This window comes from Cimex lectularius, unplaced genomic scaffold, assembly GCF_000648675.2.
Source record: "Cimex lectularius strain Harlan isolate CLEC.00 unplaced genomic scaffold, Clec_2.1 scaffold142, whole genome shotgun sequence".
Classification (NCBI taxonomy): domain Eukaryota; kingdom Metazoa; phylum Arthropoda; class Insecta; order Hemiptera; family Cimicidae; genus Cimex; species Cimex lectularius.
Window position 1 is genome coordinate 1,185,976 of NW_019392729.1, and position 27,522 is coordinate 1,213,497.

General features: G+C 36.8%; 1 protein-coding gene and 1 long non-coding RNA gene across 3 annotated transcripts; one reads left to right on the plus strand and one right to left on the minus strand.

The window, feature by feature from the left end:
• Nucleotides 1-560: 560 nt before the first annotated feature.
• LOC106666954 lies at nt 561-25,952 on the plus strand. The gene is made up of 2 exons (XR_001340497.2): nt 561-679; nt 25,836-25,952. It is a non-coding gene; the product is annotated as an uncharacterized LOC106666954 (long non-coding RNA).
• LOC106666953 (basic salivary proline-rich protein 2-like) lies at nt 25,770-27,522 on the minus strand. 2 transcript variants are annotated; one of them, XM_024226770.1, is made up of 3 exons: nt 27,462-27,522; nt 26,706-27,404; nt 25,770-26,293 (listed from the first exon to the last, which is right to left on the minus strand). In XM_024226770.1, the coding sequence occupies exons 1-3, from the start codon at nt 27,465-27,467 to the stop codon at nt 25,910-25,912; spliced, it is 1,089 nt and encodes a 362-aa protein (XP_024082538.1). In that variant the 5' UTR covers nt 27,468-27,522; the 3' UTR covers nt 25,770-25,909. The 2 variants fall into 2 exon arrangements, with proteins under 2 accessions (XP_024082538.1, XP_024082537.1); XM_024226769.1 differs by having other exon boundaries at nt 26,706-27,502.

The window sequence follows — 27,522 nt, forward strand, 5'->3', positions numbered from 1 at the left end:
TTCCGTTAAGATAAGGAAGAGGCCGAAATGGAGTCGACCAATTTCGCCCAGCCTGCTCCAGAGTAATGTGTTTTCAACATCTCCAGAGTTGCACAGTGCGAAGCCTATCTCTTCCTAACTATACAGCCGACGTAATATAGCACTAAAACTCACAGCGCAAAGACAACCGTGGAGAGAGACTTTCAAAATTATCTCGATGGAAAATCAATCGTGGAGTCAAGGTTAATATATTGTATGGCATAAAATGTTTAGAACTGCTCAAATTTAGAAAATCCGATTTTTGCTTAATAAGAATTTCTGTGAAGTGTGTAAAATATTTAAAAAAATTATTAACTAAATTCATACTTAGGACATGAAATCTCACAGATGCATTCTGTTTGACAATTTCCCGTGCGTTAATGTAAGACGGTTTAAATTTGAATCTATGACAAGCCATTTCATAAAGGCCGCCGAAGCGGCATGAACAATCAAGAAGGCAGGGAGTTCCAACGATTGAGGAGGCAGAAGAAAGCACGGCGGAGGCCTAAGGCGGAGCCACGCTGGATTTGGGGTTCCTGTTCAGTCGCTTTGAGCGTTAGAAAAAAAAAAGAAAAAAGTAAAAATAAACGTGTGTGACGTGATCAAAGATAAAAGAAACTGCTTTTGAAGAATTCTTGTCGGCTGGTGCTCATTCAACAAGGTTCGTTACTCTATACTTTACATCTTGGCAGGATACCGAAAAATAACTTTATACTTAATTACTTTTCTACCATAAGAAAATATTCTCTCATCTTTCCTAAATTTTTTTGTAACCATTTATAAGATTTATTCTATCCAATCATTTGTTATTAATATAAGAACCTTTTATGTTTAACGGTTATAGACTTATTATTTTGTTTTATTTTTTATAACCATTTTAATCCCCAACGTCATAAATTTACCCTCCCACAACGTTATAAATCCAAGAAAAATTTTGTCAAAAAAAGAAAAATCAACTTTTAACGTACAAAGGTAAATAAGATCTTCTCCGATTTCTAAAGCGAGAATTTAATTCGGGGTTGGATTAGGCGGCTTGAAAAGCTTCTTTATGAAATATCTCTGAACTCCCTCGACCAAATCATACATCTAACCCTCCCACGTAATTGGCATCCAAAGCATAACACGAGTCTGGCAGCTTGAAAGATGACATGCTCGAATTTAATAAGGACAATCTTATGTGTAATTAGGAAAGGCCAAGTTTTGCGTATTGCAAATTTTGCAGGGGCTGCTTTGCGGATCGAGTGGGTGTACCAGGAGAGAGTGGGAGTTCAGTTATTCCAAAGATATTTCCAAAACTCACTGCTCAGAAGATTATTATTAGCAGGATTACAATATTTCAAATCGGTGGGCAAGGGATCATTCCTTTTGAGTTATCATAATAATAAACGTATTATCTGCTGTAAAAATTATTCTCTGCTAGCTTTAAATGAAGCTTCACGCTTATAAAGTTTATAGTCTAGCATTTCACTTAGTTTTCTCAGTCTTTAGGTTTTTGAGTTGAAATTGTTTTTGGCTAAGGTAATGTAAAGTACAGGCATATCTACTGGTTCTTAATATCGTTTCATCTTGATTGCATTGATGTCATATTACCATTTTCATAATAATATCATGTATAAATTTGTGTCACAGCGTTTCTGAATAGACTTACATCGTATGATTTGAAAATCGCTCAAACGATTGCAATGTAATTTTTTTTATGGCTTTATGTACTATTCATATTAGCCAATGCCAGCAATATGTTATGCGTATTCGTTTTGGGGCGAAGGTATCGTGAAAAAAGGGCCAGAGGCGACGGCGGGAATTGAACCCACGTCCGCGGGGTCTACGAGTCGAGAGTAACTCACGCTAACCACTCGGCTACCGCGGCCCCCAAATTGCAATGTAATTAAACAACTTTGAAAAAAAATTATATTATTACAGGATGTGCTTTTACGACATTCAACATTGATAACACCAGCAATATAGACTTCCAACTCTATGAAGCTCATTTTTGACCTCCTTTTTTGCTATCCTGAAAGCGTTCGAGTATGATTTGATTAACCATCAAAAAACTAACATTTTTACAAACAGCCACAGGAATTTAATTTCCAAATTTTAATCATGATAGCAGATGTGTTTATATTTTAGAAAATGTTGATAATACCATTTTAACACTCACTAATGGAACTAGGTAAAAAGTGATATGCTGGATTAAGGGACACGTGGGAATTAAACATAATAAAAGTGTAGATGTTGTAGTCTAGGAGACAACCATTAAAGGTGTCTTCTCGGAAACAGAAAACATCAACTTTTAAGGGAGGCGTCATAAAATGACAGATATATAAGAAGCAGCCAGTTCTCTCTTTCCCAGATATCCAAAAAACCGTGAAGTTGAAGGATGGACATTGCTTTCCCGTATACTCGGTCGGCCTAAAAAGGACAATGAGCATCTTTAACGCAACGTATGACAACCTATTCGGCCTTATCGGACGTCTCAAGAAGGGTGTTACTGCCGCAGCATTAGTGTAGAGGCAGCTCAGCCCCGAGGGGCGAAGACAACCTCGCTCCCCAATGCCCATTCCGAGTGGTCGGGTCCGCATTAAGCATCGAACCGTATGCCGCGCGCAAAAGTCTTCCTAAGCCGAAATACGCCTGGTCTCCCGCGCACTCGCTAGATAGAGAAGGCCACTCTATTTCCCAGAGTATTGGGCTTCTTTAGCGTACAAACTACCGGATCCGCTCCGGCCGCGGTTTTGTTTAAAGTAACCACCCCCAGAGGAGACCGCCTACGATAAAAGCCACCAATCAAGCTCAGCCTACACTTGCGTGGAAAGCATACTCGAATATGAGTAACCGATTCACAACCCGTTCCCATCCGCCACTACTCACGCATTCGAGGGACTATTCCGCACAATCATAGCGTCCTCAACGCTTATACGCTGCCGTTCTATCCGCCGTATCCCGTGAGGCCACGTGTATAACGTTGGTCATACGCAAGTTTCGTGCGAAGGCCGATAGAAGACTGCCTCTTGGTCTCACCACGACCACCTACAGAGCCATTCCCAGGGTAACAGGGTCTGAACCTTGGAACATTTCTGTTACCCCATAGTACAGATAGTTATTTACCCTCCCCTGACTATGCAAACAGGATCTGGTACCCTAACCCACGTGTGCCTCTGATAAAGCACCCGCCGCCCCATGCCGACTCGAGGCCGACACGAGTACAGCTTGAGATTTAGAGAGGTTGCCACGCCCTCAGGGCTACACCATTGTTTTGCCCGGACACCTCCTTTGTAACCAATGGTTGGGAGGAGTCGCAGGGAAGAATGAAGGAACCTGGAATGAGAAATGGACGTGAATGAGGACACGAGGTACACCGTTCTCGGGCCCCGAGCCTTAACCACATTGTACCACCCGTCGTCGTTGTAGTTCCACATTAGTGGGCTACAACTCCGTGGGTGGATGAAGGATGGACACAAGCATTTTTATCAACGATCTCAAGCTTAAGAGCCGGGCATAGTATCTGTGGATCATATTTGTATAACACCGGACTGAGAGTTGGCCTTATTGTGAAGTACATGAAGTACTGGAGAATCCTGAGCATTTGTTATGATGAGGTGAAAAAAACGAAACCCAAAGAAAGCGGAGATCAATATGTGCTTGTCCAGACATCGAGAAATCTTTTAATAAGAGTTCCTTACTTCCTTCGTGCAGCACTGAAGTGTTTGGATACACGAATTTGCCAAGGACTGCAACGTATACATTTGAATGCAGTGATGTTCTTGTACTATCATTTATAACAATATTTTCAGAAATGAATAGCTAATCTCAAAGGATAAGCTAATATCCAACCGCAGGCTCGGGCAGTGCGAGCTGAGCCACCAAAAGACGAGGGAGTACTCTCTCTCAATTTGTTTGAAGGCACCTGCTCTTTTTATGTAAATGGCAGAGTTAGTTCCGTATGTCATAGATCACATATTTTTATTTTTAATTTTTTCAAATCTGAATATTTATTTTTTTGAAGGTTTTGTTATAATTTATTTGGATCAGGTCCCGATTTTTGTATTTTCCGATTAATTTGTTTGAGTTTGTGGCACAAATATTTATTTTCATTTTTATTTTACACTCGAAAGGAAACGAGTTTGCTTCGTGTGAAGGGGATTCACGCTAAGATCGTAATACATTTATTTTTACTTGTTTTTTACTCGTTATTGTAACATCTCGGTTGTGTATATTTTAATTCTGGTGGTAATTTTAATGCTCCAAAGAATATCGAGTACTCTGGCATGATTGTGTGACTGGAAAGTAAAAGTAATTTATTAGCGAGAATGAAGTGGAAGACTATCGTGTATTGCTCAGGGTGAGAATGCGACCAGATTTCTATATTTGGGGAAATTATGTGTGATTTATCTGTTAATTATTATCTTTCAAGTAATTAAGGTTTTTAGTTGAGATAAAAAAGTCAGTGTCACGAGTGGGATTCGAACCTACGATCTTCGGCTAGATACGCCCCTGCTCTACCACTTGAGCTACCGTGACTTCGATCCACTCGAACACCAACTTCCCATCTCAACCCCACCTTTTGGAGGTCAAGGTTAATTGGTTAAGCGGACTAAAAACCTTAATTAATTAAAAGATATTAATTGATCAAGCTGACCACGAAAATTAGTGAAGTTAATTATTATTTTATTCTGTTATTTATCTACTGTTTACAAGTGATATTTAAGTGAAATTTCAGAAAAGAGACTGGCTCCAAAATGGCCGATATCTCAGATAAGGTCAGTTAGCATGGGAATATTAAATATACGAGGAAATTCTGAGGAAAAACAAAATATAAGTATGTAATAAAATGATCTATGTTTGGCAGTTATATAAATTAATCTAGGACTGTTTTTTATTATTACAATTACAATTTTGATCAAAGGTAGTTGCGCAAGAAGGTGATTGATTTAGAAATGTTTTAATTGGAAATACACTTTTTAACGGTTTCCATTTTTAACCCAAAACTTATTAAGAAATTCTAAAATTCTTCAAGAGTTCAGATGGGAGATAATTTTATTTTGCCAAGGAAAGTTGATCATAAAAGACCATCGTGATAAAGAGGATCGCTCCTTTATAGCATTTGACCGGTTCAAAGATGTGAGATAACCGTCCAGGGCGAATTTCTTTTCCGCTTGTACTGAACTCAAATGTTAAATATAAAGATTTTTCGAAGAATTGAAGTATCACGGAGGCCCTACAATTGAATAAATATTTAAGAACGTTATTATCATTCGATGTTTATCGTAAAAAAATATTTATTTAGGCATAAAAATGTTTCTAAGTTTCGTTTATTTTTTTTCTTACTGAAATAAAATAAAGAAGATATGAATCATATCTGTACTGCTTTTACGGAGATCTAGCTTATCTAAATTTTATCGTAAACATATTTTAATTGAAGCTTCAAAATTGGCAAAAAATTTAAAAGTTGTCCAATTTTTTAATTTTCAGAACAAAATGTATATTGTACATTTTCATTCGAGTTGTTCTAATCCAGCACTTGTGAAATGAAAGTAATATTGTTCTCTGGAGCCAACTGAGAGAAGTGGTTTGAAACACTTGAAAACTTCATAAGTTGCTGATATTTGAAAGCGTTATGAAAGAAATGTGGAAAGCCGTCCGTAAAAAGGATGCCGTCTTTTAATATTTCCAGCTTGATATAAGTGCTTTTCCCAAAGTTTCAAACTACTCACAAAACCGCATAATGTTTCGAAATGTGTTCAGGCTGAATTAGTCCTAAACAAGTTAGAAGCGATTAATTTTTTAACTAGTAGAAATTTCTTGAGAGTATTTTTAAGTGCACAATCGAAATAACATCGAATCGTTTTACACTAATTGCAAACAAACTATTTCAGATATATTTTCTAATTATTTGTTACGTTCAATTTCAATGGAACTATCTAAATATCGGATATTTAACCCTTGATCATATTAGAATTTTTTTAAACATTTATCAAAAAATATCCCAACCATTCATATGAGCGCACATTGATAGAAAATAAAATTATACTATAATGTCTTCTGATTTCCATTTGGGTTGAGTATTTTTTTAATTTTCATTACAACTATCTTTAATTTGGTACATGTAACAATGAGATAGGAAATATATACAACATTAAAGAGAAGTTAATTAAGGTTTTTAGTTGAGATAAAAATTAATTAATTGAATGATAGTAATTGGCCGAGCGGACCACGAAAACTAGTGAAGTTAGTAAGTTAAAATGAAGTATATCTTCACTAATGCTCTCCATGGCCATTTCATTTATCGCCGAGAATCAAATAGATTACACGACATTTTAAAAATGGCAAAAAGGAGGAAAAATTCAAAAGGTGGGGTTGAGGTGAAACGTTAGTGTCCGAGTCGATCGAAGTCACGATAGCTCAAGTGGTAGAGTAGTGGCGTATCTAGCCGAAGGTCGTGGGTTCGAATACCGCTCGAGACACTGACTTTTTTATCTCAACTAAAAAACCTTAATTAATTGGAAGATATTAATTGGCCAAGCGGACCACGAAAACTAGTGAACTTAAAAATAAACAAGAATCATATCCCTCCCTTCCTCGACTACATCTACATAAAGATATGACATAAAAGTTGTGCTGTACGTTAAAAAATTAGATTCGATTCATTTTCTCCATAAACCCTATTACGATGTAACCTTCTTACATTGAGTTTATCAAGCTTATGAAGTTGTCCTCTTCAGAAAAGGGAATAGAAGATCACCTAAGCTTATTAACTTATACCAATATAAATCTCAAAGTCAATGTGATCTTGGGCATTACATTTCATTGGACTATGCTTCGTAATTAGAAGTGTATGACGACATTCCAGCTTGTATCATCCAGTTCGTTCATCTGCAGGTCGAGATCGTTACTCTGATTTCATGATATTTACCGTTAAAAACAATTTATTGCCGCCCATTATACTCAAATCTGGTACATTGTGTATAGAACAATGTAATCCTGATACTATAACATTTCTCGTGACATATTTCTGCTTTCATTCACTCTAATAAGCTATGCAATAAGGGCAGCAATTTATTTGGTGGGTAAAAGGATTGATTAAAAAAAGACGACCAATCCACTCAATAATATGTTTTATGTGTATAAAACTGTTAAAATCCTATTTCAGATTTGTATTGAAAAACTTGAAAGGTTGATAAAAAAAATTAGGCTTGCATTTAGGCCACACAAATATATAGGAATTTTCCCTTTAAAATTTATAAGAATATCATCTTTCAATAATAAAAAAAAAACTCTTCTAATTAGCTTGTTGATAACTATAAAGAAAACTAATGTCAATTTTGGAATTGTTTTTGTAATATATAGGCCCTGATTACGGCGAAAAAATTGCTGAAAACTTGGTGAAATCCAAAAATGAATTATATTCATCAGTAAAAGAACTCAGGAAGATTTCATAAACAACGATGTAACTATTGCAGGTCGATCAACTTCGACTTTAATTATTGAAAAAATTGTCTTTTATAAAATTTCTCGTTATGCCGTGATGAAACGTAAGTTCACGAGCCAGGACGGTGTGAAAATCTTTAATTTTTTAGAGAATTTGTATTTTATTGAAACAGTGGTGTGCTCTATATTTTAATGATATTTTTATCTGCTAATTAAAAAAATATTTTATATGCATCTATTTTCGTGGTCCGATTGACCAAATAAATTCTTTTCAATTAATTAATTTTATTTTTATCCCAACCGAAGCCTTAATTACCGGGGGACCGCGGTAGCCGAGTGGTTAGCATGAGAGACTCTCACGCCGCGGTCGTGGGTTCGATTCCCACCGTCGCCTCAAGAAAAGATCATAAGGCCAATAAAAATAAAAATAAAAATAAAATAAAAATAAAAAGCCTTAATTAAAAATTAATTAATTGAAAAGATTCAAAAAGATGGGGTTGAGATGGGAAGTTAGTGTCCGAGTGGATCGAAGTCACGGTAGCTCAAGTGGTAGAGCAGCGGTGTATCAAGCCGAAGATCATGGATTCGAATCCCGCTCGTGACACTGACTTTTTTATCTCAACTACAAACCTTAAATACTTGAAAGATATAAATTGGTCAAGCGGGCCACGAAAACTAGTGAATTAAAGAGAAGAGTAAATCAAATGTGGTTGTGCGTCAATGATGCTAAATTGGTGCCTGGTTAATTAATACTTGTGTTGATATAACTTTTATGAAAAAATTCCCATTGATACTACGCCAATAATGTTAAAATGTTGTCTGTTTAATTAATATTTTGTTGATTCACTTTCACTATCACATCGTAGGAGATCTGGCGAGGAGTGTTCGAGAGAATTTGTCGGGATGCGAATTTTTGGATGTGCTGATTTATGATGGTTTGATTCCTATAACATTTCCTATAACAGGACGAATGAAATTTTCAAATCTTTATGTAGTTCTGTTTGATAATAAAGTGAAGAATCAAGAATTTTTCGTAAGGTTAAGGATTGGACAGTTTGGATGCGGCGGATGTTGGAACGTTTGGCTGAACCCCACACGTCAAGTCTATATGTCCAAGTAGGCATAACTATGGTGATGTAAAACAGGCTTTCATTTTTGAGAGGTAAGTCAAGAAGTACAAGGGCAATGTATCGTGTCATAACTTCTTGACGTTTAAGTCGTATATGAGGATTGAACGTCAAGCGTTTGTCGAGGTACAGTCGGAGGTACCTCGCCTTGTCCACAGTTGAGAGGGGATTATTACTTAAGTAAAATGAAGGGGATGTCTTTTTATTGAGATTGAAGGTAATGTGGGTGGATTGCCAGTGTTAATTTTATTTTTTTATTTTCTCAGTAAGACTCTTGTAGGGAAATGTTGTTGAAGGTTTCCAGTACAAATGACAGGATCGGAGTTACTAGAGAAGGTTGCTGTATCGTCGGCACATATGAGGGTGGTTTGAGGGTGGAATGAAATACCAGCTCTGCACTCCAAGTATAGTGTGGGGTCAGAACGCTACCCTGATGAGCCCCTGCATGGATAGGGATATATTCTGTCAGGGGAAATACCTTCAATAAATAATAAGTCAAGAAAGGCCCTAGAACAGTATTGTCCATCTCAGGAAAAGAGGAAATAATGTCTTCCACGCGATGGCGATGATGGACAGTAGAATGGCACTTGCGAATACCAAATTGACGGTTTGGGATTATATTTTGAGAATTTCGGATTTGGAGAAATATTTTTCATGTGTGGTGATTAGTGAGCGTCAGTCGATGCTTATTCAGAAATCGTGAGATGCGTGATGAAGGTTTCAGAAAAACATTTTCTTTATTGAGATCATCTTCAGAGCCTGGGATTTACAAACATTGTTTAAATTTAACAAAAACATGTAGGATGTGAAAAACGTGAATTTATACAATGTAAAAAAATATTTTTTATATTCAATCAAAGTATTTCTACTCATTCTACTATTGATTGAATATAAAAAAATATTTTTTGCATTGTATAAATTCAATTTTTCAAACATCCTACATGTTTTTGTTAAATTTAAACAATGTGTGTAAATTCCGGCCCTGAAGATGATCTCAATAAAGATCGAAACGTTGGCACGATAAAGAAAATGCTTTTCTGAAACCTACATCACACCAAACCGCATCTCACGATTTCTGAATAATAATATTTTTAATAGAAGCTTTTCTAAAATTCTCTCACTAAAAAGGGTAGTAACTAATTGACGCATATGAAGCAGTTGAATTTGTTATTTTGGTTTATAGGGAAGTGGACCGAATGAAGAAAAGAGTTAAAAAGGTGTAAATGCATATGATGGGTTTTGGGTAGGGGTTGGATGCATTTTAAGTGCAATAAGGTCAAAACCTGCAGTTTTCTTGGATTTTAGATGTTTTAGAAGGTGAAACATAATCTCTTTAAGAGGGAAGGATAATTGAATAGGAGAGTGTCAATATCCTTTAATAAGTTGTGAGCAAGTATGGGCCATAATGATGGAATGTGACTGAACAGTGTGGTAAAGTAAGAGGCAAAAGCATTCGTTTTTCCATGTCAAAATTGGCTCGGCTGCCGTCGACTTGGCAAAGAGGGGTAGATAGATATTTTGTGGTGAGAGAGGAGCTTTTTAACTGCCTCCTAGATCTGTTGTTATCTGCCTTTGGTGGTTCAGTATACCATCGGATCTAGTCACAGCGGTAGTACGCTTGTAATACCGTTGTCAATTGATATGTTAGTTTATTCAGTTTTCGTTTATCTGAAGGATCTTTGTCATTTCTTACAAGCTTGTTTTGTCATTCTTATGGATCGAATATTAAAAAAAATCTTTATAAATAAATAAAGGTATAAAAAGTAAAAGTTATCAAAATTATATTTATGCGTAATAAGGTGTAATAAGAACTGCTAATGTTCGTTGAAAAAAATATAAATGTAAGCATAAATATGATACTTACATTATATGTCCTTATTTTTTTTCTAGATATTTTTGAAGGATGTTCAATGAGTAAAATTCGATTTTTTACTCTTAAGTTTAAAAAGGTTAGAGTGACAAGAGTAAGGAGTTTTCAAGGGTTATTCATACTGAAATCTTATCCACCAAAATAATTTAGATTTACTCTGACTTTTACTCCCGTCTAGGTTGAAATTTTTAAAATTATTTTTTAACCGGAGGCACACGGAAAAATTTATCACCCCGTGATATAAATATGATTTTAAGAAAATTAGGTCGGAGATCGTTCAGCCACTTTAAATGCTTATTAGTCGGTCCTTTGCCATAAAGGAGAAGATGAATGGACGTGAAAGTTCACTCTGACATCCCTACTTTGCCCACTCACGTAGGGAGGAGTTAGGGAGCACTTAAGACATGAAAGGTGGAACCAATAATGTTAGGGGTCAATCAAATTAGGAAGGGGTGTAAAATGTGACACCATCTTTCGTATTACCTCCACGGCACAAGGGGTGGTACCAAATGTAATTATATCATATACATTATATCTATGCAGGAGGAAATCTGTATTACACTCTCTGGGCGGGTACAAAACATAAATTGGTTTATGCGATAATTGAATTGACGTTTAATTACAAACACCGCAAACGGGGAATGTAAATAATTGGGCAATTTGTGACTGGACGAGTCCTGATTTTTGTTAATAATCTTAAATTAAGTCGTTTTTACTTTAAAATGTACCTATTAAAAAATTAATTTGGATGCAGTTGCTATAAGCTTGATTAAATTTTGATAAAAACGATTTAAAAAAAAAAATTCATTTTCTAGACATACACTTTTAGAGACTTCACTTAGATTAGCATTTTTATACAATTATACAAATAATATATGTTCAACCTTTTAAATTAATAACTGAAATCAATCACTAATTCATATGCATTTATCAAGCATGTGTTGAATTCACTAGTTTTAGTGGTCCGTTTGACCAATTAACATCTTTCTATTAATTAATTAACCTCTTTCTATAAATTAATTAACCTAACAATCTAATTATTTAAGGTTTATAGTTGAGATAAAAAGTCAGTGTCATGAGCGGGATTCGAACCCACGATCTTCGGCTGGATACGCCGCTGCTCTACCACTTGACCTATCGTGATCTCGATCCACTCGGATTTCCCATCTCAACCCCACCTTTTGAATTTTCCCTCCATTTTGCCATTTTTCACGATACCTCAAGTGATAGAGCAGCGGCGGATCTAGTCGAAGATCGTGGGTTCGAATCCCGCTCGTGTCACTGACTTTTTATCTCAACTAAAAAACTTAATTAATTTAAATATGTTAATTGGTCAAGCGGACCACTAAAACTAGTGAATTAATAAGTAAAAATGAAGTATACTTCACTAAAGCTCTCCGTGGCCATTTCATTTGTCGCCGAGAATCAAATAGATTACACGACATTTGAAAAATGGCAAAAAGGAAGGAAAATTCAAAAGGTGTGGCTCATGTGCTGAATATTGTTTAACCTTCATTCAATTTCTGCTATTTAGATATTATAACATTCCTCACTTTCAATCAAATTACATAATAGAATTTACCTGTTCTGGCCCCCACTGTATACTAGGAGTAAACAGCTGGTATTCCTTTCCACCGTCAAACCACCCTCACATGTGCACACAGCGATCTTCTCTAGTAACTCCGATCCTCGTTAAGTGTGAAAAGAAAAGATTAGAATTTAACACAGACAAATACACTCATTTTACCTTCAGTCCCCATAAAATGAACTCCCCTCCATTTTACTTAAATAATATTCCCCCTCACAACTGTGGACCAGGTGAGATACTTCGGACTGTACCTCGACAAACGCTACTAATCCTCGTAAACGACTGTAACCAGTTGTGACAGGATCAGGGATCTTGCACGACTTCTAGACAAATCCTTATTCCTCAAAAATGAAAGGCTGCTTTACAACACCATATTTATGCCCATATAAGGGGGTAACATAGGGACTGCAAGTGTGGGGTTCATCCAAACAGCCCAATCCATCATCTTACGAAAAAGCCTTGATGCTTCGTTTTATTATCAGACAGAACTACATACGTAAATATTCCATTCGTCACGTTAGTGCAAATTTTAAAAAAACTCAACGACCGTAAGTCAGCCCATCGAAAAACTCGCATCCCGAAAAATTCTTTCGTATTCTCCTCCTGAGATCTCCTACGATGGATAGTGAAAATGATATCAACACAAGTATTAATTAAACAGACAACGTTTATTGTCATACTATCAATGGCTCGCTCTTGTCTTGTAAACTGCTCAAAAATGAATAAAGATTGTAATTAAATTAACCAATATATTCTTGTTAGTTGGATAAAATAAAATAGAAAATACAAGTTCGTGCTTCCTCCAGTGCAATTTAGAAGAAGCGGTGTAGTGGTCGTGGCGACACCCCTAGCGGGTACCTGGTGAAGAGGCTGTCTTCTATCAGTGTCCTTCCACGAAACTTGCGTATGACCATCGTTATTCATCTGCTCTCACGGGATACGACGGATCGAACCGAGGCGTATATGCTTTGAGGACGCTATGATTACGCTGACGGAGCCCCTCGAATACGTGAGTAGTTGTGGATGGAAATGGGTAGTCAATCGGTTGCTCCTATTCGAGTATGCTTTGCACGCAGGTGTAGGCTGAGCTCGATTGGAGGCTTTTACCGTAGGCGGTCTCCTCTAGGGGGTAGTTAGCAATTCCACTTTAAACGAAACCGCGGCCGAAGCGGATTCCGTAGTTAACTCGCTGGGGAAGCCCCAATACTCTGGGAGATAGAGTGGCCTTCTCTATCTAGGGAGTGCGCGGGAGACCAGGCTGATGTATTTCGGCTTAGGTAGCCCTTTGCGCGCGGCTCACGGTGCTTAATGCGGACCGACCACTCGGAATGGGCAAGCGGGGAGCGAGGGGATTTAGCCAGTCTCTGCTTGACTATGTTGAGTGATTGCCCCTCAGCTATGGGGCGGGATTCGTGGCCAAGCCGATGTATCCGCTTTCGAGTGCAATCCTTTAGCAACAAATCCCCGATCCCAGTACAGCATAATATACGAGCGACTTCAGACGTAGCGACTCCTAGGAATACGCTTCAACGAAGCCTGGAAAGGAAGGGATATGACACTGGGAACGGAAGTCGAATTGGACGATTGACCGACTCCGCCCAGGATCCTTCCGGCCGTACTCTTCCGCGACTACCTCGCCTTTAGCCAGGTCGCCTACTACGCCAAACCTTTAAGGGGCTATGTTTTTGGAACTTAAACCGAGGTACGCTGGAGGGGTCTAGGACAGGTGAAGGTGTGGCTTGTGGCTTCTGTTGCGAGAGTACGACGACCGCATTGCCGCTTCAACCGTACTGCAGCATTTGGCAATTCTTTGGAGCGGTTCGAGAATATGGTGGCTCTGCTTTCCTGGTCTGCACCGATTCCAGTTGACTGTACTGGTGTACTTGACAGGTCCTCTGTCGACTCTCTCGTTACGCTCTTGTTAGAGTTACCACGAGCTGGACCATCTCGGCAAAACGGTGGTTTTGTTGTCTGGGTACCCGGTCACATAGGTCCTGAGAGTAACGAAAAGGTGGACGAAGGAAGAACGTATATATATATATATATATAATAATATTATAAATGTTATTAATAAAATTATTATGACATATTCAGTGGTTAAATGTTGAGTAAAATCCTTTTACATGTTTCATGTAATTTGAGTTCATCACAATTGTAATGTATTTTGTTATTATAATAAAATTGACAATCAAAAAATCATATTTTACTCCTTAGTTTTCTTGTGAGAACTATTTTAATTTTCTTTAAGTAAAAAATGCTTTTTGCAAATGACCCCAAGGTTTGGAAACAACGACTGTCTGTTGCAAATGTTCAAAACTTAGATAACGCAGAACGCATACACGATGCCTAAAGGACAACACACACACACACACACACACACAAAACAAACGAGATAAAAATTTCCGTCGGAAACGCCATAGAAAACCCGTTTATGCTTTTTAGATGAACTGCTGAGGTAATGGATGAAAACATTTGGCTACCCTCCGAGTAGAACGATCTATTTATGTTCTCAGCCCTATCAACATAAAACAGCAACGACAGGAAATCCGGAAATGACATTGATAATATCTTTTTATCTTTTATACTAAACAGTTATTCTTCATTGAAATTGACGTGTTAAATTCAATTTGAAAACATTACAAAAATAAATTGTGGACCATTAGCGGTAATGGAGTGAAAGTGATCGATTCTGTCCATTTTCCCCTTTGGCTTGTAGTCAGTTTTTTCCGAGCAATCACTGTGTTTACCAGTTTCTTTTGTTCCCAGTTTTAATTAAATGTGATAATCTTTTAAGCGAAACTAATAGATTGGAAATAAATTATATGAAATTAATTACTATTTCATAAACCGGGTTGAAACCCCACAAAATGGAGATGTTTAAAGATTAAAAAAATTGAAATTGTATGAAATTAAATCAAATCATTTACTAACAAAACAACGGAATTTCTGAAGTTCTCGATTAATGTCAATTTTTCCATTTAATTTTTTCTTCCTGTTGAAAATTTGATCCTCCGTCAAAAGTTGTCTAACTAAGTGTAGGAAAACTGCCTTAGAAACACACTTTTCAAACAAAAGCAAACTGATTTGGCCAGAAGGTCTAAATTGTGCAAGACGTCTGTTCGTACTATCTTCTTTGGATCCGGCTAGCCGTGTAGTATATTGGTTTTGGCGGTTGTTTCCTCAAGTTCGCTCTCCGACCGGCCATCCAAATTCTCATCATGTGGCATTGAGGATATGAGAAAAGTTGGAAGTGACTTTTACCACATATTTCATACTCTTATACATAAGTAATTCCTATCTTGCCATTGGCGATTGGTCAGTTTATTTTAAACAGTTAAACTAATTTCTTAACATGGATTTGATCAATAGAAAAATAGTAATATAAAATAACTGAAATGTTTTATAATAAACAAAAAACAGACGTTCCTTTTTTGTTTTTCATTTCACATTAAATGTATTTTTTATCATTATTTTATTTGGAAATCGTGAGATGCGGTCTGGTGTGAGGTAGGTTTTAGAAATACATTTTCTTTATCGTGCCAACGTTTCGATCATTATTGAGATCATCTTCAGGGCCTGGGATTTATAAACATTGTTTAAATTTTACAAATACGTGTAGGATGTGGAAACAATACAAAACAAATGAATTTATACAAATGCTATAAATTTTAAATTTATTTAAAGTATTTGTACTCTAAGTAAAAATTGGTAATAATTCGGATGTTTTGTGTGATGAGGTATGTTATCGATATTGACATACATATATCATCATCACATCACACAAAACATATAACATATAAAACAATCATCACATTCCACACATCAAACATTTCTACTTAGCCTAATTCTTCAACAATTCGGCTTTCCTTTCCCCAACGACACATCTAAACGGAAAACAAACACTTTGAGTGAGTAGGAATACTTTGATTGAATCTAAAATTTTCTAGCATTGTATAAGTTCACGTTTTTTCACATCCTACAGGCATTTGTATAATTTAAACAATGTTTATAAATCCCAGACCCTGAAGATGATCTCAATAAAGATCGAAACGTTGGCACGATAAAGAAAATGTTTTTCTGAAACCTATGTCCCGCCAGACCGCATCTCACGATCTCCAAATAATCATATGTTAAAAGGTATAAAAATTTTAATATGGTTTAATTAATGATAAAGATCGAAACGTGTGGTGTTTAGTGATCGTTAGTCAATGATTGTTTAAATTTTACAAATATATAGGATGTGGAAAATATCATCATCACAACACACGAAACATATAATATAACATATAAAACACTCATCACATTCCACACATCAAACATTTCTAAATTGTCTAATTCTTCGACAGTTTGGCTTTCCTTTCCTAACTATCCCTGTCTATATAATCCTGAAAGGATAATCAGGCCGAACCATTACCCATTTTTTCCCATTGTAGGCGCTATTCACCTCAAAGAAGCCGAATCCTCACATAAAAATATCTTTCTATTCTCGACTTCCCTCCCCACCCCTTCAAAATCCAACGTGTATAAACATAAAAAATCGATATCTCACTGACACTCTCAACACGACACACAAGAATGACACATCTACACAGAAAACAGTTTGAGTGAGCACAAATACTTGATTGAATCTACAATTTTCTAGCATTGTATAAATTCATTTTATCCAACATCCTACATGTACTTGTAAAATATCAACAATGTTTATAAATCCCAGGCCCTGAAGATAATCTCAATGAAGGCCGAAACGTTGGCACGATAAAGAAAATGTTTTTCTGAAACCTACATCACACCAGACCGCATCTCATGATTTCTGAATAATCATCGACTAACGGTCACTAAACACCACTCATACCTATATACTTTGATAAAAATCAACTTAAGCGAGATCATAAATTTAAGAGTTTTAATAAAAATAATTTAATTTATGATGATTCAAAGAGAATTCACTAAAACATCGGAAAATCTTTTAGTGATAGATTAAAATTTCATTAACAATTGATTACCTAGTTTTGCTGTGGTTATCGGGAGGGCCTTACGTCTCCTAGGTATCGAGTAAATAAGTGATCGGATATCCTCTTGTGAAACAGAATCCCATTATTCAAAAAGAGCGGTTTGAAGTTCAATACCTGCGGAAGGCAAGTAATGCCTTAGCTGTCTCTTTACTGTGTCCCATAAGCGTTCTGTAGGATTCATGTCAGAAGAACATGCAGGCCAATTTATTGTAGCAAACCCTACAGCCTCCAAGTAATTGATGACAACTCGAGCTACATGCGGTCGTACATTATCTTACATTAACACTAAGTTGCCCCTAAAAAAAGGAACGAATGAGACCGCACAGCTTCCTGAAATTAATCCTTATATCTACGTATAATGGAAAATAAGCGAATGTGTACAAGGTAGTGTTAGTTTTTTTTGTTTTTGGGTGTATAAAAGTAAATAAAATTCTTAGTGTTCTAATAAAATTCTTGTACGAATAAATTTGTAATAATGTATTGGTGATTTTGTAATATTTTTTAAATTGTCAAACAATAAAAGGTTGAAACCTTAAAAAAATTCAAGAACAAAAATATATCCAATTTATAAACAAGCAATTTGTAAGAATAGGTGTTTGTATAACTATTGGTTAACGAGCTGTACATTTATTGCTCAGAATATTTTTTGTTACCAGACCAGAAGAAGTATGTAAGTAGTGTTCTCATAAAATTCTTGTACGAATTAATTTGTAACAATGTATCGGTGATTTTGTAATATTTTTTAAACGGTCAAACAATAAAAAGTTAAAAACTAAAAAAAATTTAAGAACAAAAATATAGCCAATTTATAAACAAGCAATTTGTAAGAATAGTTGTTTGTATAACTATTGGTTAACTAGCTGTACATTTATTGCTCAGAATATTTTTTGTTATCAGACGAGAAGTATCACGCTTTGGTGTGACACTCGTTAGTACATTTTTGTTTCTGATATGCTTCGAAGGACCAAAATAACGATATATTTCCTAGGTGATGAGCGACAGGTGGTGAAAAGTGGATTCCGTGTAACCATCCATTTTTGCCTCCGATCATGGATAAATTCATTTATCAATCATTATTCTTTTTTAAGGGTGGACTTCACACGAAGATCGGGGTATAGATTGACGAGCTTGGAAGGGATTCTTTAACTGCAAACCGATTCCAGAGAACTAAACTTTCAATTCGGACAAAATAACATCACCCACTTTATAAGTTTATAATTTGTTTTGTAGAGGAAAAACGGACTAAATTCGATTTATTTTATGATGTGAATTTATAATAATCAGTTTTCATAACGAAAATTGACATTTCAATAATGAAATGTTCAAACAACAGGCTATCTTAAATCTAGTCATTTAGTTACTAATTTCTTTTAACACTTAACAGGATTTGCTAAACAGTTATAGCTTTCCTTACGAACATTTCGTATTACAGTTGCACTTTTTCTTCTTTTTAAATAATCGGCTGTCTGTTTTTCATGCTATTTACCAATCGCTACTGCCATTTTAGCCTTCCTGCCGGATTTATGGAATTTCTGTTCAAGGAAAAAAACTGTCTAAAATAATGGTACAAACAGTTGCTTACAGTGAAATTTTTCGTGATTGAAAAAGTTGTTTTACGAATGGCAAATCAAGGTGGCTTTTCAGTGTCATAGATTTAGAATTTTGTGGTGCAGCGAAGAACTGTGGAATGTTTTTATTCAGTTAAGGTGAGCTTGAATGATCGTGGCTTCGAGTTCAAATCCGTAAGTCCACGGATCCATGGCCTTGTACATCGTAATTATATTTTCTAAAGTTAATTTATACTATTTTCCGAATGGTATAGACGTAACAGTCGTCTGTTTAGATGTAATTTTTTTAGTCTAGTAGACCGGAGGTACAAAATTTTTCTTTGAAATTTATTTTGAATTGCTGCTATTCAAGTTGAACTACGTGTACATGGCGGCCTACCTCTTATTTTAGGATTGTCTATTTTTCGTTTGTCATTGAAAAAAAAATTCCTAACTGATTCTATTGTCCCTTTGTACGACCTCCCTGTACCAACGGTAATACTTAAGGGCAAGCCAGGGGTACCAAAAAAGAATGGGAAAGAGAGGAAAACAACTCTTTTAAAAATGGCACCATCCTCTGATACACAGATGGATCTAGAACACAAGAAGGTACAGGAGCAGGAGTATTTGGACCTGGAACCAAATTCTCAGAACCCATGGGAAAATACCATCTTCCAAGCTCAGATTCATGCAATCGAAAGATGTACCCAACTCATCCTAAGTAAAGGATACAAAAACAAGAATATAGCTAACATGTCAGAAAGTCAAGCAGCCTTCAAAGCACTAAGCTCAAATATCATTAGTTCAGGGATGGTGCTAAACTTCAAAACCAAACTAAACATACTAGGTCCCAGGACCCATGGGAGTAGAAGGCAGCGAGAGGCGGACACCCTTGCAAGAAAAGGGGCTGCTACACCGCTGATAGGACCTGAACCCTTCTTTGGCATAGGAACCCACACTATTAACGAGCATCTCAGACAGAAGGACAAAAAGAAAATGAGGGAACTTTGGAATTCACTCGTTGGACACAGACAATCTAAGAATCTTCTAACCAATTTTGGTAGGAAAGAAATTACAGAATGTGTCAAGGTAAGCAGGAACAAACTGCGAATCCTAATAGGATTCCTAACAGGACACTGCAAATTTTACTAAGAAACTGCGGAGCTTCACGAGCCCGCAGAAAGAAATGTTTTGGGATGTATAATGTGACCATAGAAGAGCTTCAAACATTGAAACCGGGCCTACTAATCAAGTTTCTTGATGAAGTAGGACTCACCGATGTGCAGGCAGAGCACGGGCGGGATACAATAGCTGTCAAAGGGCGCAGTATACTACACCCTGGAACCATATCTACATCTACATCTAAGAGCAGGCCAAAAGTTGCATTATGATAAATTGAAACAACCTACACAAATAACCTGATCTTAGTATAAAATTATTTTAAATAAACAGGACAATAAATTTTAAAAAAATTGCTGACTATCCTTCCAGTACCAAGCAGCGGATGTTTTATGAAATTATGAAATTTATTATAAACGGATTATGTAAATGACAGTTTGTAGGTATAGTATGCCGGAGAATAGTTTGGTTCCAGGCCAGGATTACTGCCACTGCCTTGTTATCCAGGATTATTTGTAGTAGTAGTAGATTATTTGATCATTCAATTTCAGGAAGCATATTAGCATGGTTTGATCGATATAAAAAGGCCTTGTCACTGTTTATCCTAAGATATAGTCAATAAAATGATGAATATAATGTTTGCAAATTTGCTTTGGATCATCCCTTTCCCAACTGAACGGCATTGCTGATGGTGTTCTTCAAGGCTCTATCCTTGGACTTGTTATCGTCCTTATCATCCCATTCCCAACTGAACGACATTGCTGATGGTGTTCCTCAAGGCTCTATCCTTGGACTTGTTATCGTCCTTATCATCCCTTTCCCAACTGAACGACATTGCTGATGGTGTTCCTCAAGGCTCTATCCTTGGACTTGCAATTGTCCTTATATATATTAACTTAATAAAACACCTAATGAAGTTATATATAGGAGGACCGCGGTAGCCGAGTGGTTAGCATGAGAGACTCTCACGCCGCGGTCGTGGGTTCGATTCCCACCGTCGCCTCTGGCCCTTTTTTCCCGATAACCCCCAATTTGAAACAACATATATATGAATTCGTCATGGCTAAGATACCGCTCTCTATTCTTCTTGGAAGACAGATACAATATCGAAGTGATTAAACAACGCATTTCACTGCGTAGTAAGTTTCTGCAACCGTTGAAAAATTGAAGAAAATACTTGAAGGAAATTTCTAGGATCCCCTGTCTTCCAATTCCTTGTTCACTTCCTGTAAGGATTGTTGGGGTTCTTTCCTAATCTATCCAATTGATTTCCTGTTGTACGTTGTTCTGTGAAAGAGGGAGTGTTGAAATCCAATCTGAAGTTCCTATGATTAGTGTTTGATGGTTCCTTGGATGCACTCCAGTTTATGATATGTTCATCTGCCCCTTTAGACGGATAGTCTTGATTGAGCAAAGCACTGTTTTATTGCTACTTGACATGACACAGCCGGTTCTTAACATGCTAATAAATTCGCCAGCGGCGTCGAACAACCGTCGGAAACAACATTAAACATACGTGAAATTGAGTCTTGTATACACATTGGTGCGGAATCACATATGAAGACTTGAGGTGTTCTACTTGAGGTATTTATACTGCCCAGGAACATGCGAAATGCTTCTTTTTTTTTTGTAAAATAGTTTTTCCTTTCGAAAATCACATGCGGCCGAGTTTTTCCGGCATTGTTATGTTGAATACTTGCTGTCGAACCTACAAAGGGGAAAAGCCGACAACAATTTTCCTGCGGGTAACATTATACCTAATAATAGTCACGAGAGACCAGGAGCGGATGTAATCCACTCAAAGCCGATTTCACGTTATTTGTTTAAAACGTCCAATAACACCCACGGCCCGACTCCCTAAAATCCCTTTGGCGGAAATCGCCTAAAACAGGGATATCATCGAATTAAGAACGGTGGAGGCGATGTTTCGTAAAATCTGATTAAAAAGTTACTTCAAATATATTTTGTTTTATTTTACAATAGATTCATGCATGGTCAATGGTAAATTTATTTAAAACAATGCAAAAGATTATATATAAAATAATAACTGCTACCACGAATAATTAAAAAAAAATAAACGACAAATTAAGGAAAACGTTCCAAAATATATTTCCATAATATATATTATAAAATGTATATTAATACAATATTTACTTTTCCATACACTTGCAAATTTAAAACATACTCTATTTGGTTTAAAATTAAATCTATTAAATTCACTAGTTTTCGTGTTCCGCTTGACGAATTAACATCTGTCAATTATATAAGGTTGACTTTAGTTGAGATAAAAAAGTCAGTGTCATGAGCGGGATTCGAACCCACGATCTTCGGCTAGATACGCCGCTGCTCTACCACTTGACATGTCGTGACCTCGATCAACTCGGACACTAACTTCCCATCTCAACCCCACCTTTTTGCCATTTTTCAAATGTCGTGTAATCGGATTGGATTCTCGGCGACAAATGAAATGGCCACGGAGAGCTTTAGTGAAGTATACTTCATTTTAACATATTAAATTCACTAGTTTTCGTGGTCCGCTTGACCAATTAATCTTTCAGTTAATTAAGGTTTTTAGTTGAGATAAAAAAGTCAGTGTCATGAGCGGGATTCGAACCCATTTGGGACCAACTAACCGAAATCCAGGTCCTAACAGCATAGAAGAGTTGGGACTTGATTACTTGGTGCTGAGTATCTTTATTCCTTAGTATTTTTATCAAAAACCATTTCCAAGGGATGCAGAGGTTATCTATCCATCAGTCTAGTTTATTTCTTCTGTAGTAAACATAATGCATTATTAAATCCATTATGTTTAGTGGTCTGATTGATCATATTACGTCTTTCAATTAATTATTCTTTTTATTAAGGTCTTGGTTGAAATGAAAAAGCTAGTGTCAAGAGCGGTTTGGTTCCGAAAACTCATTATGTAGTTTAGTCGTTTCCGTTCTTTATGGCCAATTGAATAATCTCGATTTTTAAATGTCTGTTGCATATTACTGTAGTAATAAGTTAAAGCAGGAGAGAAAATCCCATCGAATAATCAGAAATTAAAACAATTGCATAAATCTGTAAATGTTTTGTTCCCTATCATCCTGGTGATAAGTGATTGCTAGGCACAGAAAAAAGTTAGCCCGCTCAAAGTTTTTCCCCTTAAAAAAAATTTGTCAATTGATAATAGATTTTTGTAATACGTAGTTTATTTTGCTAAAATTGCAACACATCTCCATTGGTGTTAATAAAAAATAATTTGTAAGAATCAATAAATATAATCATTTTGGGTGTGGGTCAAAGAGATAGTATTGTAATAGTTGTTGTTCATTTACAAATAAAAACCATAAAAAAAATCTGTTGTCCGAAAAAGGGTCGCTTTGACAAATTTCAACTAAACCTAAACCCTAATTACAATTAATTAAGGTTTTTAGTTGAGATAAAAAAGTCAATGGCACGAGCGGGATTCGAACCCACGACCTTCTGCTAGATACGCCCCTACTCTACCACATGAGCTCTGACACTAACTTCCCATCTCCACCCCACCCTTTTAATTTTCCCTCCTTTTTTTCCATTTTTCAAATGTCGTGTAATCTATTTCCGTGTCCGAGTGGATCGAGGTCACGATAGCTCAAGTGGTAGACCAGCGGCGTATCTAGCCGAAGATCGTGGGTTCGAATCCCGCTCGTGCCATTGACTTTTTTATCTCAACTGAAAACCTTAATTAATTGTAATATATTAATTGGTCAAGCGGACCACGAAATTAGTAAATTTAAGGAACTAAACCCTAATTATTACTACTTCAACGAACCACATAAATCATAATTTTCAGGTAGCCATGCTGTAATGGATTTTGGGAATTTCAGAAAAAAAATATTCACACACTTTGGACAACTGAAATTGCATTGTCGTAATCATCAGAACATTGCCAAGACGAGGAGGACAACACCGACGCATCTTTCACCTTTCATTACTTAATAAAAAGGATCTCGATCAAGGATAATAACTCGACCCCACCACTGAATATTGAGAAATAACGAAACTTTTCTGACAGACAGGATAATTAAGTATTAAACGATAAAACTACAGAACACCTCAAGAAGAAGTCACTGATGAAGTTTATATGTTTTTAGATTGATCTAGTTAACCAAAGTGATTATTTAAGTTGGCTTATAATTTTTAACTAAAGTGTGGTTGAGAGTGTCATAACCGGGACTCGAACCCAAATGCCGCTGTTCCAACCACTTTCGTGACTTCGGTTCCCCCCGAAACACCAACTCATCAGTGATGAAGTTTGTATTTATTTGCATGATAAATGACTTTTACTACCTTTAATTTAAAATTAGTCTTGGTGTCAATCGGAAACACGTTACGTTAGGAGGGAAGTTTCGTTCACATTTTGATTAAGTTCACCAAAATGTTAATTCTGTTTTTCTTAAACATTTTTACAGTAGAACTATAGCAAATAATTCTTACAAAGGGAAAAATGGATAAATTAACACAAAATTATAATTCACAATTTTATTGAAACTACTCGTAGGTAATTTTATAAAACTATATAACTATGCTACGTAACGATTTAACAAAAAAAGCTTGTTATGTAAATCGAGGAGCATTCACAGGTTAACTCCTGCCAGGTTATTTTATCACTTTTTCTTGAAGGGAAGATTGATCAAAAATTAGAGGATTGACCCCAAAACTTGGGGTAGAGATTTTATATGGCCTGTCATGTTTTTAAAGATCTGAATGAAGCAAGGCGTGAAGAGTATTTACAGATATGTCTCGTTCAGTTAAATCAACTTTGCAAGGTAATTGAACTAAAAGGGCTTTTGATCATTAGTACGTTGGCCTAATGTAGCTTTTATCGATTAATTGTATTTATAATATTAGCGCGTTACAGACGGCCGCCATGTAGCCCCGTTCTACGTGTTCATTCTGGAATTTCTTGGAATAATTTCCCAGTCGTCTGTATCGATTCGGTACAGTGATGATGTGTTAGGTGAGTGGCGTAATTGGATCGTCCATCCTTCTCCCTTTATGATTTTATTTAATATATTCTCCTAACAGGTCTTCCACGTTTCATCCAGTTTGCCCGATTCTGTAAGCCCCCCTCCGGTTTCACCTATAACAACTGAGCGGCCCACCGAAGTTATTGATTTTGTGGATATTAATTTTATTGGGCCCTTTCGCACTTGAAATATTGGATATAAAATGAGCACTGGTTTTATACCATAACCTTATGGCAGTTTGACTTGTGATTTGCCTAATACCTAATTATTATATGTATTCTAATATATCAAAATTATCGGACTAGAACAATAGAGCTTGGTTGGTCTAAATAAAACAAAAATGTATCTTTGTCTCTTTCAAAATAGATTTTTTTAATATGTTCTTTTAAATAAAAATTTACTGTTATTTAGATGGTCGTAAATCATTAAGGACCTTAGTGTTTCACAGGGATTTCCTGATTTTATAAAAAAAACTCAATCTAGAAAAAATTAAACATTATGTATTTCAATTAATTATTCTTTTTATCTAAGGTCTTAAGGTTACGATGAAAAAGTTAGTGTCACGAGCGGGGTTCGTACCCACGGACCTTTGGCTAGAAGACGACCAGGTTGATGGGTCACGGTTTTGGCCCAAACGTTTTTTGGTGATTCTACACTCCAAAATGCCGGACACCCTATCTTGCGAATATGCCCTGGTTTTGCCAAAAAATTTGAATGTTGAAATTGACTGACATTCCTAGCGCAAGCGCTAACATCATTTTTCTCAAAAGTTGGTAAATCGATTTTCATGATTGATAATTAGTTTTAAAACAATTGTCAAGCGCATTTTACAACTTTGTCAAACATTAACATCGCACAATTATTTCCATTTAAAAAAATAAAAAAAAAAAAACGAGGTTAATTTCTGACAGATAATTTTGTTATATTGCGCATTTATTTTATATATTTTAATAGTACGTCCATTGTTAATAAAAACTGTCCTTCAAACGGTCTGTTAATATTCTTTCCATAAAAAACGAAATTGGATATGTTTGAAAAATTACTCACCCTTTGAAGTAAAACCACAGGCTACCATAAATTATTTCTTTATTATAACAAAAATAAAATATGTACTTATGCAAATTAAAAATTACAGGCAGAACGGACAAATCGATTAGTTACAAAAGGCTCCTGATGGAAAAAAACGGGCATCACTTGTTTAGAACTATTTTACTGCTGAGCATTGTACCTAGCGAAAAGGTTGCTGGGATGGCCCGATGGCTCCGGTTCCTGGCTGTGGCCGTTGTTGGACTGGAGACGTGCGAACTGTTGTTCCAACGCCCTCTGGTAATGATGAGGCAAGACCTGCTCGTTTTCTTGGAAGTTGGTCTGGTGGCTTCCTAGCACGAACTGCGTGTTCGACTGCTGATTGTTCTGAAAGCTCGGATGGTTGGTGTTGCCCGAAGGGGCTTTTCGAAGAGGTGCTGTTGTGTACTGTACGCGCTGGAGCCTTCCGTCGGGTAGGTAAACATAGTAAACGCCTCTGTCTGAACCTTCAACAGATCTGAGCCTCTCCATCAATCTCTCGTTCGCCTTTTCCAGATCGGTTTCGTTCTGGAAAAACAAAAATGATTATACCTTCTATAAAATATCAAATAAAAGTAAATTACACTATTAAACACTGTAAATTATATTAGGAATTAAATATCAGCTTTGAAAAAGTTAATTTTCTTTAAAAAGTATGTATGGATATTTTTTACTTTTTGAAATTATAATTGTTCTAATTTTTCCTTTACTAGTCTCAAGGTGTTGTATTTTATATTTCAATAAATGTTTAAAATTTCGTTTGCCACAGGAGTAGAGAGAAATTGTGATATTTCTCCATGTGGTCTATTGACCCCTAGATCCAACACTGAATATGACGAAATCCCAAAGTGACAGACGAAACCAGGGAAGTTAGGCAGTCCAAAACGAATAACGACAAAATAACATCAAAATAATTACTCGAAAATATGAATATACGAACTTGAGTGGCTTGACCGGCAGAATCGCTGCTTGGTGGTCCATATTCGTTGGGTGGTGGGACGTAACCGTTGGAAGGCGGCGGACCGTATCCATTGGAAGGCGGTGGGTTTGCATTGGAAGGTGGCGGACCGTATCCATTGGAAGGCGGTGGGTTTCCGTTGGAAGGTGGCGGACCGTATCCATTGGAAGGCGGTGGGTTTGCATTGGAAGGTGGCGGACCGTATCCATTGGAAGGCGGTGGGTTTCCGTTGGAAGGTGGCGGACCGTATCCATTGGAAGGCGGTGGGTTTGCATTGGAAGGTGGCGGACCGTATCCATTGGAAGGCGGTGGGTTTCCGTTGGAAGGTGGCGGACCGTATCCATTGGAAGGCGGTGGGTTTGCATTGGAAGGTGGCGGACCGTATCCATTGGATGGCGGCGGGTTTCCGCTGGATGGTGGCGGACCGTATCCATTAGAAGGCGGTGGGTTTGCATTGGAAGGTGGCGGACCGTATCCATTGGAAGGCGGCGGACCGTATCCATTAGAAGGCGGCTGATTTCCGTTCTGCGGTGGTCCGTATTCGTTGGTCGGCGGCCCGTACTGTCCCGATCCTTCATTCGGAAGAGCCAAACGAGCTCCCTCCGGTTTCCATCCTGAAGGCGGGTACGGAGCGTCATCGCCGTGAACGGCCGCGGCGACGACCAAAACCACAAGTGCTATCTGTCGAACATTCATGTTATTGTACAAGCTGATTATACTCTCGACTCTTTTACTTACTCTCATGGTGTTAACTTAGTCGAGGTTGGTCTACAAATAACGGCACAGCTCCTCACATGGA

What these genes read in the sequence shown, in the direction of transcription:
- LOC106666953 (XM_024226769.1), bottom strand. Translation starts at nt 27,467, where the DNA reads ATGAGAGTAAGTAAAAGAGTCGAGAGTATAATCAGCTTGTACAATAAC. An exon ending in CTGCCGGTCAAGCCACTCAA is followed by an intron (nt 26,294 to 26,705) that starts GTTCGTATATTC and finishes TTGTTTTTCCAG; the next exon opens with AACGAAACCGATCTGGAAAA.